The following is a 16,236-nucleotide window of genomic DNA, read 5'->3' as shown; positions in this document are numbered from 1 at the left end:
TTATATTGCTTATGCACAGTGCAACAGAATTATAATTATATTACACACCTGCAGCATTATTTGTTAATTTCATTCGTAGACTCTTTGCAGCGGAAATCTCGTATCTTAATTATTAATGATACAGATATAGTTATGGTAATAATAATAATAACTAATAATAATAATTAATAATAGTAATAATATTATTATATACCGTTATTTTATACAATTTAATTACTAAATAGTCTTATAAATTAACCATAATGATTAGATTTGTCCTTCTACCCGAAGTAAAAAATCAACATTATATTTATATATTTTGAAAGAATGTGTTTTTCTTTCTTTAACAGAAGCTATTATATTTTATTTTATATAATTTCGCAACATTTGTAAAAACAAAAGAAATTGCTTTCCACTCGGCACAATTTTAAATGAAATTTGTTTGTAATTTAATCATTCTTTGGGCTCAGAGTGTTAGTTTTTTGTATAATCATAATTGATTAAATATTTATTCAGAGCTTTATGCAAATTAACTTGGATGACATCAACATAGATAGGTACATATCACAGCACCTTCGATAAGTTGTTATATTACTTAAACATTTTTGTACGGATAAAAAGTGCGACATATAACTGTAAACTATAAAAGGTAGAATTTTTTAATTAAATTGGGAAAATTTATAACTAGAGTATCACCATCACATAAAATTTGTATTCAATTAGATAAAATTTACGTGATACGTAGTGCGATCTTGTAATTATTTATCACAAAATCTTTACCTGTGGCACTGTGCCATTGATAACTAGCTGTACAATGTACCAACACGTTGCGAAAGAGATAGAGATAGATAGATAGAAAGAGAGAGAGAGAGAGAGAGAGAGAGAGAGAGAGAAATTGTTGGGGCTATAAAACTCACAGTACATAAATATATAAATTATTTCTCATCCAAGTTATAAACATTGTAATTGATTGTGCAAACACTATAAAGTCAAATTTACAAAACTTTGAAACACGTACGCGTGTCGAATAATTTGTGTGTTTTCTTTTACATTTAAATTTTTCTTTGATACATATTTTATATATATATATTTTTTATCTTTTTTTTTTATTGGGAGGTTGTATCAGAAATGCTTTGTCGCCATGTGGCATGGAAAGGAATTTTCAATATTTTAACACGTGTCTTAGGTAATGCAGTTAAAAGAAGTTTTTGAAGTTGCGGTAACGGTAAAATATCAACCTGCGGACTCGCCATATTTAATTGCCTATCTTCACCTGTAAAAATAAAATGAAAGAGGGTTTTATTTTATTTGAATTAAGACTTGCTTGTATTTGTAAAATAATTCAATCAATTCAATCTCGGTAGCATAAATGATATGAAAATAAGCTTCGTAATTGTTAAAGCAATTAAATATACCTCTTTGATTATCATTTTCATCCTCGACATCTTCGATTAATCTCAAACAGGGTACTGGTTTCAAAACTGGTATAGAATCACCAATAACCTGTTTGTTCATCAAATTGCACTGATCGACAAATAATTCAGTAACTCTTAGCAATTCAAGTGTAACGCCCCAAACGAAATGTGTTAAATTATGTGACAATTCGGTAACACCGCCGAGTACCATGTTATTAGAAGTAGCCGATTGTGATATGTAGGTAGGTATGATCAATAACCTCTTGATATTTCTACATCTGGCAAGACACTTATCGAAACCATTTTTTACGTCAAAATTAACTAGTTCCATTTGGTTTAAATTTGGCAATTTAGAAACACCTTCTAAGATGTCAAATGTACAACAGGATCCTTGGCCCTTTTCAAGCCGGAGACGTTCTAATTTTTGTAATTTCATTAAAACCGATGTTCCAAATTTGTCTGGAAAATCGGAGCACTCTCCCAATTCCAATGTTTCTAATTTTACCAGTAACTGTATTGTATCAATTTTCTTTTTTCCAAGCTCTTTAACTGATGTTAAACTCTATAAGTGATAGTAACAATTGAGTAAAGAAATGGGTAATTATACATTTATGGCATCGTAATATATTACTTTATTGGAAGATAACTTACCAAATGTGTCAAGTGTGTTAATTCTTTTAACGATGTAAGATCTTCCAGCAAAGACATTCCACTTATTGCTTTAAATCTCAATTCTTGGCATTGTTTAATGTTACCAATAAATTTTAGATTTAAAGTATCACATTTGATTGACATTGCGCTCAATACTTGTAATTGCGGACAAGTTCTGATAACTTCTTCTACTACCATAACAGGACATCTACATAGCTCCAACTTAACTAGGCTGGTAACTCTGGGTATTACATGTAAAAACTTTCTCCAAATACCATCAGAGTCTCCTGCTACAAGCATTTTCCTGAGATCCAGATGCTGTGTACCGTGTCTTTGTAATGTATCTGCTAAACCATCCCAATCCGTCACTTGGCTGTTCTTCATTCTTACAGTTTTCCATAAGGAAGGATGTGCAGCCAAATCTCGCCACATTTTACAAACACGAGAAGCGCGTAACAATTCTTGCACTTTTAGATATTGAAAAATTCGTAGCAATGCATGATAACCTGCGCATACATTGTCCATGAAGTGCTGCTGTATGTTTGACTCTTGTTTGTTTTTGTTTTGTCTTCTGAAAACAACAAGGTAATTATTCCGTTAATTAAAATATAATTTGTTCATCGATATCGTTTTTCATTATATACATATAATCTGAATACATTATTATATAGCTACTTTATCATTCACTTAACTATATATGTATATATGTTCATATAAATATATACTATACACGGATTAAAGCAATAACAAATATGGCAAATACCTTTTATTTTTTTTTTGTTATTGATATATTCTAATATTTTATATTTATTTATTATAGGATTCGCGTGAAAATATTTGGACCGTTGAACTGACTGGACCAGTACTCAAATCCGGGTCTTCCATTTTCTAGGCGACTGCTCTATAACCTTTGAGCTATCCAATCCAGAGTCCTCCGGTCAACTTTCTCACGAATACCTATTTTATTTGGGTTGCTTGATCTCACATTATTTATTTACTTGTTTTTCTTTTTCATAAATAATATAAGCAGTTGCCAATTTGTACATATTCGTTTAAAATATAATATAAGTGACATTTTATGCGTTAAATACATAAAAATTGGAAAAAAATAGATATTAGAGAAATATAGACGATGAATCTAATTATATATTATATGGCAGTATCTTAAAATGATGATGATAATATAATAAATTAAAATAGTCAAAGAAAAGAAAAATATGAAATATACAGGATAGAGGATAAGAACATATAGGACGATTTTGTTGGGAAAACGCACTAAGATTTTTTTTTTGATTTTCTGCTCGCACATGTCATTATATCTGTAAATATAAAAAGTAAAAATGAATTAGATTTTTTTTAATGAAGCACTTATCAATAGCTGAATCCATAATTGTAGTGTTAATATAAAGAAACATTATCAATATTATCGAATTATACTTTTACACTGTATTAAAAATGATTTCTTTCGAACAAATGAAATGAATTTTATTATCGACGCAATGACAAATTATGTTTTTAACATTGCTTGAATATTTACCAAGTTTAGATCTTTACTTTAATACTACAATTACAGAGAGAACCCACAATGATCAGAGTACATAATCATTATTTCTTTTTTTTTTTTTGTTGAATATTAGTCAAGATTTTGGCTGCATTTCTAAGAAGCTAAGGCAGTGTGCTTCGATCATAAGATAAAATCAAATTCATTTTTTAATATATATATATATATATAAGTTTTATATTTGCAAATATAATAGACACCAGTATATATTGCATTTACAATTAAAAACAAGTAGCTTTCAAATGTATTTGTATAATATAATATGCATATAGATAATAATCTACTTTTTATAATTATTCTTTAAAACATAATTACATTAAGACTAGTTTCTTCTCTCGCTGCATTATTATTCATTATTTCGATGCACGTTAAAGCTTTCTTAATAAAAGTAACTATTATAACATATAATATTTAATTAAATTGTTGAGAAAGAGAGAGAGAGAAAAAAAAGAAAGAGAGAGAAAGAGGCTACTGATGCCATTATGTTCTTATTATTGTTTTGTAAAGGCATAGCATACTGATCTTGTAAATACAATATGTACAAAGCAACTGCCAAAACCTCAAAAGAGAGTTGCCTTAAATTAAAACTTATTCGTAGAACAAGCTTGACAGAATAAAGTAAAATAAGAATGCCTATGCTCATATGTTTTTAAAAAACACTTACCTATTACGCATCCTTACTACATTTCTATTAATTGCTATTTGTTTTGTATTTGTTCTAGTTACTTCACTGTTCACATTTAATATATTATTTCTATTATTTCGAGTTGTCGAAGACATTGTCTTTCTATACGGTAATCTAGTACTCTTTCTTCTTGTTTCCATAGACGAATATGCCTTTGCATTTGAAGTTAGATTTTCTGACAGAGATACATTCAAAATATTTTTATTCATATTACTATCCGACGTTTCATTCGTGTCGTCGGAAGATCCGCACGATACAGAAACGTCTTTCGACAATTCTCTATCATAGATATTCTCAGTCATATCATTGGAGGCACCGGATATTTTTTTGGAAGATGAAATACCTAAATTTGTAATAGTCGAATTTTCCATTGTATTAGATACATCAATTAAAGAACTTTCTTGCAGCATTGGCGGTTTGTCTCCAATTTTGTCAGGTTTTATTGTAATAGCGGGTTGAACCGCCATAGAGTTATTCTTTGGTACAACTATATATTTTTTCCCTCCCATCAAAGCAATGTTTTGCGGTTTTGGTAATACTCCTCCATCGTGACTTGACAAAAATTCATTCTCTGATTGAGGAAACCAACTATCTTCCTTTTTATCTGACGACGAAGACGAACTTGTTGAGGTAGCTGTTTTTGAAAATTTGTTAGTACTGCGCGATTGTATATCTGTGTTCTCTGACTTTGGAATTCTTTGTAATTTAGGTGGAATTAAACCTGTTTGCGACTTTTGTTTTACATTTTGTGTGCCTAACAAGCTTATCGGAATTAGTGGAGGTGGCGTTAAAGACGGATTCATTGATTGATGTTGATGACTTTCTGTAGAATCTTGTTGACAATTCTACAACACAAATAGAGTTAAAGCTAATTAAAATAATGAAAATATATGAATGAAAAAGAAATCATTCATTGCATTTAGAAACAATTATACATTTTTCCAAAATGCATATATATATGTAATACATTGATCATGTATTATTTAATTGCTATATTAATATAGAATAGAATATAGTTAATAAATACCTACCTTGCAAATATAATCATCACTTCCTGAAAATTCCAAGCCATCTACGCACTCAGGATGATATAAGCAAAGGCATACGCGACACTGTAAACTGGGAATCAGTCCCATACTTGTTGAACATCTTATACTGCATGGTTCTTGAACTTTGGGCCTGTAAGATGTGCGTTGATAGGGGGAAAATAGAAAGGAGAGTTTAAAATAGGTAATAAGGATTTATGGGATAGTAGAAAGAATTAGGTAAATATGTAGTGTTATGAAAATTATAGAAGTTAACTGCTTCTAAAACATATGTCCTGCCTTATATATATATCCACAATCGCCTAGTAAGATGTTAATTGACTAAATTGTTATAGCTGTAATAAGTTTCTAGAAAAAGCGAAGAAAAATATTCAACCGTATTTTCTATTAATCCTAAATTCGCACAGTTTCATAGAAAATTGAACCGAAAATAAGATCCAAGCGCTTTCTTCTATAACACATAGCAATCATTAAAACTGCATCATGTGATTTTCCTGAAATTTTGTTAACTTTTGTTCTTTATAAAACCCTGTGTAGGATAGTTAAAACCGATGTAAATTTCGCTTATTTACATCGGACATACAAAACGACGAACATACTTGTTGGCTAAATATATACATCTCGTTCCAGAAAAAAAGAAGAGACAAATGTAAGTACTTACGTAGACAATCTTTTGCTTTTAGCAGGTGTTGCTTTCTCAGCTGCCTGTTGACTTCTTCTTGTACTCGTCGCATTTCGTTGCGGTGGTAACATTTCTTTTTCCTCTGTCGATGGTTTTATTTCTGCTATGCATTGTTCAAAAAGAACAATTATTAGAATATGTTTATGGTACGATATATAAGTGGTAAAATTTATGAACATGTATAGACTAATATATTCATAATACAAGAAAAATCTAAGAAACATTTAAATATCTTATATAAGTGGATACATACTTATTTGAGGAGTTTTCTTTGCAGGCACTTTAACTTTGAAACTGCTAGGTGTTTTCGGTGATCGAGCAGAAGTTTTTGCAGGCGTCGCTGATGCTGTCGTTTGTGGAGCTGTTGATGCCGGTGATGATGCAGAAACTTGTTCTTCAACAGGTTTCCGCGAAGACATAGCTTTCTTAGTGCTGAAAGATCTCCTTGACGGCGTAGGTGAAAGTCCTATTGAACCCTATAATGTTCCCCCCCGTCCCCATCCTTATATATAGTTTGACTCAAGATATAATTAATGAACAGTTTAAATTTGAAATCAAATATATTAATAGAAAAATAATATTTACCCTTATCCTTTTCGCGTCTCGAATAATTTCTTTATCAGGATCATCTAAGCCAATAGGTTCTTTGAAGAATGTAAAATTATCAATTGTTAATTCTCTTGAATGTACTACAATAAAAAAAAAAAATAAAGAAACAAAAAACAAAAAAAAAAGAATTAGTGAAAAAATTGTAAATCACAAAGTGCATCATTAATTTATGGTACACAAAAAAAAAAAGAAAGATATGTATCGATTTAGTGAAAAGAAAATTAACTTACGGAATTCTGCTACTTCTCTAAAACTTCTTACTTTTTTCCCCTTTGGCGTATAATAATAAATATCTGCCATTCGCTTAAGGCTAGAATCATTACTTGCTCTGTACACCAGTTCACGTTTCCAACCGTACTTGAATGGTTCCTTGAAAGCGGGATCGGACATATCTATTGCCAATTTTTGTTTCATAGCACTCCCAGGACTGGCGGCGCGCGACATCCGACCCCCTTTAGATTTTAGTGACATTCCTGAAGGACTACTTGTACTAGACGACGAGTTGACCGACTTAGTGGAAGATTCTTCAGCTCTTTGCTGTTCCATGTCTAATTCTATACTATTAGCTAGGCCGATAGAATCTGAATCAGACTCTCGTTCTTTTTTTATCTTGTCAATATCAAATAATGAATCCATTTCATATATACGCATTTTATTATCATCCGAGTCTTGATCATCGTCTTTCCTACCATCATAATTCTTCATTGGTATCATATACCTACAGCGTTTTGCAAGTTGAGCTTCTGCAATTTCTGCTTCAGCTATGGTCAAAGAGAAAACATAAATATATAATAAGAAAAAGACTGAAATGATAAGATCAAGATAAAAGATCCAATTGTAAAAATACTTTTAAGTATTAATGATTGATTATTATAATTATTTGTCCAAAATTAGGACTGAAGTAAAAAAGATAATTCCTAAATATTAAATATTGTAATAACAAAATAAATAAAGAGTTTTGTTTTTTTACCAATAAGCTTTCTTAAAACATGACTTCCTGTGTCGAGTTCATCAGCTCCTTGTAAATCGAATCCATTAAATCCAATGGATTCTTCGGAACTAGCGTCATCAGGTTCGGAAAGCTTACGTTTGCGTCCTTCTCTTGTAATGGAAAGGTTAATGTCGTTTTCGATGCTACTCGTTGAATTGGCTTTAAACTTGCGCAACTTAGTCTTGACCGTTGTAGCGGGGTTCTTTTTAACAGAACCTTTTAAATCACCGTTCACTTCTTGACCGTCCATATCGACGTCCATGACGGTGTCAGCGGCGTTATCAGGAACAGTACCGGCAACTGTATCGATCGCAGTATCGGTCGCTGTATCGATCGCGGTATCGACAACAGTATCGGCGACGGCGTCGCCGAGAGTCGTCTTGTTTTCGGATTCCTGTAATTCCGGCATACTGGTAATACTGTCTAGGTTAGAATCGTCGCGCGCCACTTTAGCGTTCCCGCCATTCGCATTGGTGCTGTCCATTCTGCGGTCCCCCCCTCACCCGCGGGACCAACCACGCGACACGTCTTTAGCCCTATCCTCGTTTATCGCAAAGAACGCCGACGGAGAGAGGGGGGGTGGAAGGAGAAAAAGAGAGAAAGGAAGAGAGAGAGAGAGAGAGAGAGAGAGTGAAAGAAACAGAGGAAAAAGGGAGGAAGAAAGAAAGAACAATCAAGCGGGACAAGAAAGTAAAATATCCAAAAGAGCAGGATGACCAATAAAAGAAAAAAGATACGATGTTCGATATTGTCTTGTTATCCCTTAACAAGGTTCCTTCGAACGATAATTATTTTCGACGTTATATATTATAAAAGGTTCAACGCAGAAACAATATAATAACTTTAGACGTCTAGATAACGCAACCCGCGCTCATCTATCCGAGGATGCGCAGAACGTGCGCGCACACACTGCCACTACGCGCTATTTACACGAACACTAAGCCCCGCCGTCCCTCATCAACTTCTCGACTTCTCCACCTCTTTTCGTTCATCACGTTCCAACAATTAAATCGTTTATATCTTAACACTCTTTCTCACTTTATTCGTATTAATACGTAACTTAAAAACTCTCGAGTTAAATCAATGATGACGACTTTTTTTCTGCCGAAAACCAAGACGAAGAGGAATACGAAAACTTTCGGGAGGTGCGGAGCGTCCGTGTAATGTCAAACCGGAAACAGCACCGAGGAGCTGTTAACACTTTGGTCGAATATCTATGATAACCCTGCTTCCTGCTTTTCCAATGCAGTCATCTTCCAAACGACCAATCAGAACTCGTCTTTTCTTCCTATGCTTTTTTCTTATACGTCACATTCAATCATCTTCCAATGTCCAATAAAAACTCTCTTTTTCTTTCTACCCTTTCTAATTATACTTAGCGTTCTTTTATAATGATTAACTCTTTATTATTACCCGTGCAACGTAAAAAATCTTATTAGTTATAGAATTCTTTCTTTCTTTTGTTTTGTTTTATTTAAATGAAAATTCTTGCATTTTTATTTTTATCTTATCGTGCACGTAATTGGATAGCTTTGTAACTTCTTCTTTATTGGCTGCTATCTAACATTTGCAATTTCTGCATTATTTCGCAAAATTAAATGCACCTTTTCGAAGGCTCGTTTATCTTCTATTGGCTAATTACAAAGTTTTATTTATAAAAACAAATTATTAAAATATTTATATATGTATGTATGCATCTATGTATATAATAACAGTTGTGTAACTTACATGTATACGATAATTATGAGATAATTATGTCACATATCGTGAACAAAGTTATTGAAAAATCAAAGAATAATTAATGACAAATTTTTATAATAATTATATTGAGATAGAAAAAAAACCGAAATGTTGGCCAACATACCTGCACATATTTGTCTATTAACTTGATTTGACTACTGCGCCACACACATACCTGCATACATACAATCACGCGACACACACACAGAAGCATACGGTCATTATCCTATTTTCCCTATTACAAGTGTGCATCACTGTGGGCCAAAAGATAGGAGACTAATAAGACGAATAAAATTGACTGATTCGACATTTGTCTTTTCTTTTTTTTCCTTTTTTTTTCTTCCCCCATTTCATTCGACGAAAGAATTAAATTATCATTTTACGATGATATTAGTTTAAATTTCAACCAACTACTTGCAAATCTTACATACAAGGTCTGTAGACGTGAAAGTTTGTAATAATCATTTAAATTGCATATTGATTGAATTGATTGAATTACGAGTATTTCTTGAGTATTTAGGTGTACGCATGAATGTATTTACTATTGATGAAGAAAACATGCATATATTATTTTATTCTCAACTTTCGATATTTTCTTTTGTAGTGTTAATAAATGATATTAGTAAATAAAAACTGTTTTTTTAATATGTAATGTGATTGATAAAACAAGTTTGCTCATACAAAAAATTTTATTTTATATTGAATAAAAATTAAAGAAAAATTGTGTTTGTGTACAAAGGTACAAAAATAAGTTAAAAAATAATCACACTTTACTATTGTATTTTGTACTAAATATTCAATTAATTTTCAAATATTTGTAATATAACTTAGTTGCTTGTTTTTTATTTAGAATTAAACGCATCCTTCAAATGGAGCGTGTTCTAAAAGCAGTACCAGCAGGCTTAAGAGTAAAAATGGAGGCACTTGTGCATGATCTGACCATTGCTCTTGAAGAAAGCAGTAACAGTGCTAATGTCAGACGTAGATGGGGTATAAGGAGGAGAGCTCGTTCAACTGGAAATATCCGTAAGTGAAAGAACATATAAAGCAATAGAAAGTAATTAAAAATTTTTTAAATGATAGAGCATATATTTTGATTATTAAAACTAAAAGTTGAAGATACAGAATACCAATTGATCTAATTCTATGACAACATTAATTACAGTTTGCTTCTACGAGGTATACAGTGGATTGTTGTCAAGATTGTCTTTCTATAAATATCAATGTACAAGAAGTTGAATTACATTCGCATGTAATCTTTGATTAATAGCTTTTTCAAGATTTGAGATAAAGTTGCTCGATAAGAATCGCATTTATTTTCCAGCCTCGCTGAATATAAGCAAACACTCGGATGATAGTTCATCTTCCATCTGCGATATCCGTATTCTAAAAAATTCAACACCTTCTAAATATCAGTCGGACAGCGATGACACCAATCAAACTAAAAGATTTGCAAGGTTTTCTAATCTGAATAATATAAGCAACATAGAGAGCGATTCGGTCAATGAAAATTTTATACCAAGGACTAACACCAGGCGTAAGAGGAAATTCAAGAAGATGGCTGTCGATTCTGATTCTAATCCATCTACATCGCAAACAGTTACTATTATGTCGACCTCTTTAGGGGGAAAAAAGCGGGTCCTTAGGAACGATTGTAAAAATAAATATGAAGCCATATGGTAAAATCTAGAGATCCTACAAAATTTATATACACCAAGACAATTGTATTACAATTAATCTTGATCAAGTTATGTATTAAATATTTCTACTATTAGGTGTGGAAAACGTAAGAGATCATGCAGAGAACGTTCTACCGATTGCGAAATGCGTTCTTTAAAACCAAACAGAACATCAAAGTCTAAAGTTCGGGGGAATATACAAGGTGAAGAGACCGTAGATTGCTCGCGTATATCAAGTTCAAGTATTTCTTCTAGCGATTCTGAAAATGGTATAATCACAAATGACGAGGATCGCGAAGGTAAATATTTGTTGCTTTTTGTTAAACGTATGTATTTGATTATTGTTTACTTTTTTCTATCTTTTAGGAGACGACGAACAATCCGACTGGATAGTGGAATCAAATTGGTGGGATGATGGAGACAGTACGACTGAAGATAAAATAGGAACAGATTCGACATTCCAAATGATATTACACGGTAGTTTCGAACATTCTACCGACGAAAGCAGAAAAAGGTATAGACAAAAAGTGAAACGAATTCGCGAAGGCTTTACTGGTAGAGAAATTCGAGCTGGTCGTCGTCACGTTGATAATAAACCCGGATATTCAATCATTACGTCAGCGAATGAGAAAGTATCAAGATTTTTACAAGATCCATCTCAAAGCGAACTTAAATTACATCCCATGCGCCAAGCTGAAAGGGAGAAGTTACGTCGTCTTGCCAATTTATACAGTTTAAATTTAAAAGGCGATTTAGGTTGTCCAATATTATATAAAACATTACATACAACTCAAGCTGTGTGCGTGGATCAAGTGTCGTTAAACAGATTCTCTGATTACAAAAGATTAAGAAAGACACCTCCTAACTCACCTAATCCCGATTCAATGATGCAATGTCATGAACAACATATTTCTAGTACAAGTTTTGGTACGCAAATTGTCCAACAAACGCAAGATACTATGCCGCTGCAATCAATAAGTTTTCCACAATTTGATTGGGACTCCAATAATATGGAAATTGAAATACATGGAAAACCAAAATTTCAAGATTTTGGACATTCAAAATCGAGTTAAATTATATGCATCGCTTTGCATTAGTTTGTTTTTTAATACCTAATTGGACAGATAACCTGTTTACTATTAATAAGATTAAGTAGGTATTCTAGAATTGATGTATTATAATAACGTTAAATTTAATACCAAAATTGTGATTTTTTTCTAGATTTAATCTTTCTATTATAGTCCAATGCAGCTTTAAAATTTGTACAAAATATGAAATAATAATGAATAAGTTCATCAATTTACTACGCATAGAGTAAGTTTCATGATTCTGAATGTAAATAACAATTTGTATTTTTCTTATTAGCATAGCATATCGCATTATTGTGAGTGATAATTAGTATACGTGAAACATTTGTTAATACTATATGTACATCATACAGTATATAAATTTGTAAAAATTCATAACACATGAACATGTATCATTTTTTCCTTTGTAATAATTAAAAAGGAATAAGATCGAAATGATTTCTTAGAATATTATATGAGATTTGTATAAATTTAATTTAAACATCACACATACCTTATATTGAAAATCATTTAAATGATCCAACCACGATAGGTTAATTATTTTTATAACGTCAGAACAAACGTGTCTCATATTTAAACTCATATTTGAAAATATCAAATTTATATTTAACTGTCATGATATTTGGTAAAAAATAAATTGAATACAATACTTTAACCTTTCATGTAATGCAATTATATAATATTTATATCAATATGTTTTATACATGAAACACAAATTTTTCTTCGACATTATATCCGTCCAAGTTTCTTTTCAGCTGCCAATACATTTTCATTGGCAATTATTTGAAATTCTTGGAATCGCTGGGAGACTCGTTGGTTCATTTTTAAATATTTTTCCATACAGTTAAGCGCGCACTTTTCTTCCTTGGGTTTAACATCACGCGTAGTAAAATCGGTTATGCAGTCGATAAAACAAATCTCTGATAGTTTGTTGTAAGACGTTATGAAGTTTTTAAACTAGAAATATATAAATATCAACAAAAAAAATAATTGTGATAACCTACAAATAGAATATTAATTTAAAAGAAAAATTTTATATTGATGAATACATACAGTCTGAATTTCATCGAACTTTACTTTAGCAGGAACTTGCATAGCCATTTTGTTTAATAAATTTATTCCAATGTTTCGTAATTAAAGATTAATATTGTCACATAAGTAGATTTGAGGTTAAGATTTACATATAAGACTACACAAATTCAAATGCGGTCTTGATTTAATATTGCTACCACTTCCATATTGCTAAGCGAGTTAATCAGAATCGTTGTCCAATACCAAGTCAAAAGTAATAGCCAATCAGAGTGGTCCTTATTATAGGAAAGTTTCTATTAGTCTCTAACCATAGCTTCTTACAATGCTACGGAATCAACTAATCAGAATCAGGAAGATAATAGAAAGAGAGAAAAAGAAAACAAAAATATTTTCTTATTCGCAGTGCTGTACTACGACTGTTCCTAAAATAGTGTCAGAAACTAATCTAGGTTGTTTACAAAGTGAAGAAATTCTCCTAAAGTGAACAAAACCAATTCTGCAAATTATGATTACTATTATATATAAATAATATATTAATATAATCAATATAAAAGAGTGTGAATAAAAAGGTGTGTTAGTTTATTATTTAAATTCGCATATTACGAACAGATAACGAACACTCTTTTAAAACCCAATTATTCAACCATTTTAATCGTTTCAACCGTTAATAATAAGAAAAAAAGTGTCGGTTAAATATTTAAATCCTTTGTTATACTTTTTTATTTATATCAATGAAATTTTAATTAAATTATATAATTTTTTTAATAGGATTATTAATATTTTTGTAAAATGGAACGAATAAGGAACACGCGCGTTTTTCATTAAAAACTTCTTACAAAGACAGATGGCGCCACCAATGGGTTTATTACTTGATTTCTAAATTTATCATAGAAATATCTACGCTTGTTGAATAAATTAGACTTTGTTTATGCACAATATTTTTCGAAATTACGATAAAACATGTGATTCGGTTTAATTTAGTTGTTTATCTAAAAAAAAAAATATAAAATATTTTATTCATTTCGTTTGTCATCGATGATTCGGTCGCTTCCTTTTCTGCGTCGGTAAGATAGAGATTACCAATCGGTCACAATTTTAAATTTTCTTAACGTATAACGACCTGCATCGGTTCGATCTTCTTTTTTTAATATTTATTTATCTTCAAATAACATCGTTCCCTTTGTAAGCTTTTTCTAACCAATGAATAAATACATTTAGAACGCTCCGTATTATAAGAGTGTAAGAATGTTTAAATGTTTTTCAGTGAGTTTATTCAAAGAGTATATCCTCGTTTTACTAGTTTGAACAAGAAGTTTGACAAGTGCAATTTTATAACCGGAAAAAAGAAAAAAAAGAAATCAAAGAAATGTTAAAAAGAAATTTAAAAATATTTTCGCGCAAAGAAATTAGAACGCCAAAAGAAAGGGAAAATAAAAACTACGTTGTATCAATGAACAGCGAAAGTTACGAGGAGCAAATAGATCCTATCGCGATTTTACGTCAGGAAATTCAAGATTGGAGGGATCATAAAGAAATTAACAGTATGGAGGAGGTTTATACTACGAGCAACCGGGAAAATGATTCGTCTGAATCACAGAATGAAAATGTTTATTCGATTGACGACGACGACGACGACGACGACGACGACGACGACAACAACGACGTAACGTAAGTAATATTTTTGCTCGAAGCTTTTTTCTTCTTCTTTTTTTGCTGCCACTGCTGTATGTTTGCTCCAAATTTTGTCAATTTTTTTTTTACCGAGAAAGATAATCTGTTTAGTAATTTACGTATAATACGTACGATAATAAGATTACGCAAAGAGCATTGATTTGTATAAAGTCAATTACTATGCACTTACCATACATATATTGTAAAAAAATATGGTAGCGTTCGTTGCACTTTTGAATGCGTGCCAATTTATTTTCGTATTTCGATTGTAGCACAAAATTCATAACAAATAAATGTATTAATAAAAAAACGAAAAAACTTTTATCATATCGATTCGTTTCGATATATTTCCGCAAATTGCAAATAATTGCTCAAAAAATGCTAATAATATACTTAATGATAATTTTATTATTATTATTATAACGTATGCACGTTTATACATATGTAACCCACTCATACGTAATACTTCAAAGGTGCTAATAATAGTTCTAAAGATATTAACTATATAATATTATAGCAGGAAACAATAATGCAATAGTGCAATCTTATGTTTGTGCATTTTGAGTGTGGTCATTTATTTTCAAAATAAATTAAGGTAAGTACAAAAAATATATTAATAAACCATTGAAATATATACTATTAGTATTAAAATATATATAATATATATACAAATCAATCATACGTGGGTGGGTTGAATAGTTTTATTTATTTTTAAGGATCAAACACGTCAATCCACGCTCGTACGTATGGAGAACAGCTTATTTTGGGGAAGCTTATTTTTTATTATTAAATTATTTATCAAAAAAACAGAAGAAATCAAGAAAAATAATGGACGATAGTTGGATATAGAACAGGGTAATCTAACTATCGAAAAAGAAAAAAATCGATCAAACTCGATAATAGCGTCAATAGCCAACTCGAAAAGAGTTCAAGTGGTAGTATCTCTTACATAAATAAAAAAAACCATTCAGAAAGAAACAGGACCGTTCGTCTTGTCGTTCGGTTATAGGTATGTACCTACATATGTATGTATTTATAAAACATGTAAAAAAAAGAGAAAGAGGAAGAAAGAGAGAGAGAGAGAGAGAGAGAGAGAGAGAGAGAGAGAGAGAGAGAGAGAGAGAGAGAATTACTACGTCATTCCGGAATTTTCGAAAGTTTTGTCGAACCGGTTTATAACTGCCACACGTATACTTGGATACCATCGTCTGCGCGTTCCTAGCGTGCACCAACAGTCTTCAATTCTTCGGTACTTAACATACATACTTGCTTTATTACAATTTATTTTGATTTCAACCCATTCCTAAATAAAAATCTACACAACAATAGTTATAATTTAAATTATTTTTAAATTGATGATAAGTAAGAACAAAACTATATATGTCATATGTCGATTGTTTAAAAGTT

At 31.1% G+C, this 16,236-nt stretch overlaps 3 protein-coding genes and 1 long non-coding RNA gene across 11 annotated transcripts; 1 reads left to right on the top strand and 3 right to left on the bottom strand.

Annotated features, from left to right (window-relative positions):
- Positions 1 to 910: 910 nt before the first annotated feature.
- LOC106784318 (muscle M-line assembly protein unc-89) lies at positions 911 to 8,265 on the bottom strand. Of its 5 annotated transcripts, none has more exons than XM_014743711.1 (10): positions 7,599 to 8,265; positions 6,859 to 7,389; positions 6,605 to 6,708; positions 6,273 to 6,495; positions 5,999 to 6,122; positions 5,323 to 5,470; positions 4,271 to 5,136; positions 2,046 to 2,616; positions 1,395 to 1,956; positions 911 to 1,252 (listed from the first exon to the last, which is right to left on the bottom strand). In XM_014743711.1, exons 1-10 carry the CDS (start codon positions 8,101 to 8,103, stop codon positions 1,086 to 1,088), a joined length of 3,801 nt encoding a protein of 1,266 aa, XP_014599197.1. In that variant the 5' UTR covers positions 8,104 to 8,265; the 3' UTR covers positions 911 to 1,085. The 5 variants fall into 5 exon arrangements, with proteins under 5 accessions (XP_014599197.1, XP_014599198.1, XP_014599199.1 ...); XM_014743712.1 differs by having other exon boundaries at positions 5,999 to 6,119; XM_014743713.1 differs by having other exon boundaries at positions 6,605 to 6,663.
- A 711-nt stretch (positions 8,266 to 8,976) lies between these two features.
- LOC106784317 lies at positions 8,977 to 9,554 on the bottom strand. Its single transcript, XR_001381409.1, has 2 exons — positions 9,484 to 9,554; positions 8,977 to 9,253 (listed from the first exon to the last, which is right to left on the bottom strand). It is a non-coding gene; the product is annotated as an uncharacterized LOC106784317 (long non-coding RNA).
- A 57-nt stretch (positions 9,555 to 9,611) lies between these two features.
- Positions 9,612 to 12,499, top strand: LOC106784315 (G patch domain-containing protein 2). 3 transcript variants are annotated; one of them, XR_001381407.1, is made up of 6 exons: positions 9,612 to 9,793; positions 10,210 to 10,385; positions 10,684 to 11,038; positions 11,135 to 11,337; positions 11,405 to 12,190; positions 12,260 to 12,497. XR_001381407.1 is itself a non-coding variant. In XM_014743707.1 (5 exons), exons 2-5 carry the CDS (start codon positions 10,229 to 10,231, stop codon positions 12,109 to 12,111), a joined length of 1,422 nt encoding a protein of 473 aa, XP_014599193.1. In that variant the 5' UTR covers positions 9,612 to 9,793; positions 10,210 to 10,228; the 3' UTR covers positions 12,112 to 12,499. The 3 variants fall into 3 exon arrangements, 2 of the variants coding, with proteins under 2 accessions (XP_014599193.1, XP_014599195.1); XM_014743707.1 differs by having other exon boundaries at positions 11,405 to 12,499; XM_014743709.1 differs by lacking the exon at positions 9,612 to 9,793 and adding an exon at positions 10,525 to 10,538 and having other exon boundaries at positions 10,256 to 10,385; positions 11,405 to 12,499.
- LOC106784316 (mitochondrial import inner membrane translocase subunit Tim9-like) lies at positions 10,445 to 13,507 on the bottom strand. 2 transcript variants are annotated; one of them, XR_001381408.1, is made up of 4 exons: positions 13,180 to 13,506; positions 12,620 to 13,083; positions 11,909 to 12,003; positions 10,445 to 10,745 (listed from the first exon to the last, which is right to left on the bottom strand). XR_001381408.1 is itself a non-coding variant. In XM_014743710.1 (2 exons), exons 1-2 carry the CDS (start codon positions 13,225 to 13,227, stop codon positions 12,856 to 12,858), a joined length of 276 nt encoding a protein of 91 aa, XP_014599196.1. In that variant the 5' UTR covers positions 13,228 to 13,507; the 3' UTR covers positions 12,699 to 12,855. The 2 variants fall into 2 exon arrangements, 1 of the variants encoding a protein (XP_014599196.1); XM_014743710.1 differs by lacking the exons at positions 10,445 to 10,745; positions 11,909 to 12,003 and having other exon boundaries at positions 12,699 to 13,083; positions 13,180 to 13,507.
- Between the last annotated feature and the right edge of the window lie 2,729 nt (positions 13,508 to 16,236).

This window comes from Polistes canadensis, unplaced genomic scaffold (genome assembly GCF_001313835.1).
Source record: "Polistes canadensis isolate GaletaPanama2010 unplaced genomic scaffold, ASM131383v1 scaffold_33, whole genome shotgun sequence".
Taxonomy (NCBI): Eukaryota; Metazoa; Arthropoda; class Insecta; order Hymenoptera; family Vespidae; genus Polistes; species Polistes canadensis.
This window is presented reverse-complemented; position numbering and strand designations above follow the sequence as displayed.

Coding starts and splice junctions, on each gene's coding strand:
- LOC106784316 (XM_014743710.1), bottom strand. CDS start 13,227: ATGGCTATGCAAGTTCCTGCTAAAGTAAAGTTCGATGAAATTCAGACT. Junction 13,084..13,179: donor AGTTCGATGAAATTCAGACT/GTATGTATTCAT, acceptor ATATATTTCTAG/TTTAAAAACTTCATAACGTC.
- LOC106784318 (XM_014743711.1), bottom strand. CDS start 8,103: ATGGACAGCACCAATGCGAATGGCGGGAACGCTAAAGTGGCGCGCGAC. Junction 5,471..5,998: donor AAAAGCAAAAGATTGTCTAC/GTAAGTACTTAC, acceptor CACATCTTACAG/GCCCAAAGTTCAAGAACCAT. Junction 2,617..4,270: donor GTAGTAAGGATGCGTAATAG/GTAAGTGTTTTT, acceptor TGTTGTTTTCAG/AAGACAAAACAAAAACAAAC.
- LOC106784315 (XM_014743707.1), top strand. CDS start 10,229: ATGGAGCGTGTTCTAAAAGCAGTACCAGCAGGCTTAAGAGTAAAAATG. Junction 10,386..10,683: donor TCGTTCAACTGGAAATATCC/GTAAGTGAAAGA, acceptor TTTATTTTCCAG/CCTCGCTGAATATAAGCAAA. Junction 11,039..11,134: donor AATAAATATGAAGCCATATG/GTAAAATCTAGA, acceptor TTCTACTATTAG/GTGTGGAAAACGTAAGAGAT.